At 49.2% G+C, this 2262-nt stretch overlaps 1 protein-coding gene across 1 annotated transcript in view; it reads right to left on the bottom strand.

Moving 5' to 3' along the window:
* The window catches only part of LOC310854887 (dachshund homolog 2-like), a 57288-nt gene extending 56061 nt beyond the window's left edge, over positions 1-1227 (bottom strand). Inside the window, exon 1 of the mRNA XM_083759637.1 lies at positions 270-1227. Within this exon, the coding sequence (XP_083615763.1) occupies positions 270-877 (608 nt within the window). The 5' untranslated portion in view covers positions 878-1227. The remainder of the gene's footprint in view (positions 1-269) is intronic.
* Positions 1228-2262: the final 1035 nt, after the last annotated feature.

The following is a 2262-nucleotide window of genomic DNA, read 5'->3' on the forward strand; positions in this document are numbered from 1 at the left end:
GTTTATTAAACTGATTAGGCTGCTATATACAAAGAGCCTTAATAAGTTGTCATGGGGGTCCATTTGGTTACATTTGTAAACTCTCAGAGTTAAAGACGAAAGAAAGAAAGAAAGAAAGAAAGAAAGAAAGAAAGAAAGAAAGAAAGAAAGAAAGAAAGAAAGAAAGAAAGAAAGAAAGAAAGAAAGAAAGAAAGAAAGAAAGAAAGAAAGAAAGAAAGGAAGGAAGAAAGAAACCAATTATTAAAAAAACATCATTATAAAAGTCTTACCTGGCGTTCGTGCAGTCGTTGTAAAGCGCCTCGAAGTCTTTCCTGGTGATGAGTTTGCATCTGTTGACGCCGGGCTGGATGGCGCCCAGGCCCCGCAGGATGCGGACCTGCTCCACGGTGCACACCACGGGGCAGATGTCCAGTCGCTTCAGCTTGGTGTACACGGTGTGCAGGCCGCCCACCAGGTGCTTGAGGAACAGGTCGAAAACTTGCGGCAGACAGATCAACTCGAGCCCGTTGACATGGAAGGACGCCACTTTCAAGCCGTGCAACTCGACCATCTTGCACTCGTTGATGGTGCCGGCGGTGGAGGTGGTGGTGGTGAGGCTGAGAGAGGAGGAGGACGAGGATGAGGAGCCGCCCGCCGAGCTGATGCCGCCGCTGACCACCGACGTCCCGTTCAGGGTGACCACCGGGTGGCTGACGCCGAGGTACGAGCCGCCGAGGCGCGGCGGCGGCGGAGGAGGGGGGACCGGTAGGCGAGGGGTCGAGCTGTGGTTGCTGTTGGCCGGGTTCGGCGCGCTGTACGGCGGGTCGGAGTGGAAGAGAGTGTCGGTGGGCGGCGTGGTGGAAGTCCGGGTGAGTGGGTTGGAGGAAGAGCCCGCCATGGTTACAACAATGATAAATAAAAACAGATCTATATATTTAAATGTATGTATAAAATGTCTGTGACTTTTAATGTGCGGTCTGTTTCTTTATTGTCGTTTATCCTCCAGTGATGTTGTCCGCCTCTGTCGCTTCTCCTGCGCTCTGTGTCCGTTTACGGTGCAACGGTAAACTGTGTACCCCCCCCCCCCCCCCCTCTCTCTCTCTCTCTCTCTCTCTCTCTCTCTCAAACTCAATCCTATACCACTTCTTTCTTTCTCTCTCACACAGACTCTCTCTGTTACCTGACCTCTCTTTATTTCTCTCTCCTCTGCCCTCTCCCTCTCTTTCTCAGTGTTGCTCTATCTCTATCTCCCCGACTCTCTCTCGCTCTCTCGCTATCTATCTATCTACCTCTCTTCAGGTTTCTATCAGGTCCTGACTTCGTTACCGCGCTACCTCGTGCTCTCTGTCTGAGCCCTGCCATCCCACTACCCCCCGCCCCCTCCCAGCCCTCACGGCTAATCAGAAGACGGCACAGCGCACGGACGAGCATCTCATTGGCTCAGTAGGCGTGCTGAAGGCTGGACTTGTGAAGTGAATGGGCGGTTTGTTTTGAGTCGGAGATCTTTCTGACAGCTAACTTCGACTCACCCTTTTTTATACTCAGAGTCATCATGTGTCTAAAATAAATTACCCCCCCCCCCCTTAGGATATCACTTCTGATTCTCAATCCAGATAGTCTCATAATAATAATAATAATAATGTCATTGTTACCCAAAACACAAATGAGTGTCCATTCTTAATGTGCCCTAAAATATAACATGAACATTATAGGCCTAATAGTTCTTATGTTAAAATTGCTTGTCTTGCTACAGACATTTTATCCACATATGGACACCACTTATGGACACGAGCAGGGGTTAGTGCTGTCTAATTAATTGCTCAGGCCGGGACTTTCCACATGCATGTAGACTGGGCCAGCCGAGGGTCAAATCAGCTGGCCTTTATAGAAGAGAGAGGGACAGAGGGTTGGTACCGGCCTGGTGGGCAGTGGTGTGGAAGTCCACAAGTCAGGACGGGTGAGAGGGAGAGAGTGCCACTGGCCCAGTGTCCCTGCTGAGGGCCTGTGCCCTGTGTGCAAGTCCTCTGGTTGTCTCCCCTGATGAAGTGTCATTCAAAGGTCAAGGTTCAAGGTATTCTTTATTGCTATGTGTTGTGTACAGGGGTATATCATGTACCCCTAAACCATCTCGCCCCTTTCTCCGCTCGGTTCTTGTATTCTTTATTTAGTTTTACTGAGAATAGGGTTAGAAATAATATAAGTTTAGGGTTATAGGCATAGTTTTACTGGGGTTAAGTTTAGGAATAAGGTTAGGTTTAACCGTTTAAAACCTCTTCAGCCCCA

The sequence above is a fragment of the Protomyctophum parallelum genome, assembly GCF_964188405.1.
Source record: "Protomyctophum parallelum genome assembly, chromosome: 1".
Classification (NCBI taxonomy): domain Eukaryota; kingdom Metazoa; phylum Chordata; class Actinopteri; order Myctophiformes; family Myctophidae; genus Protomyctophum; species Protomyctophum parallelum.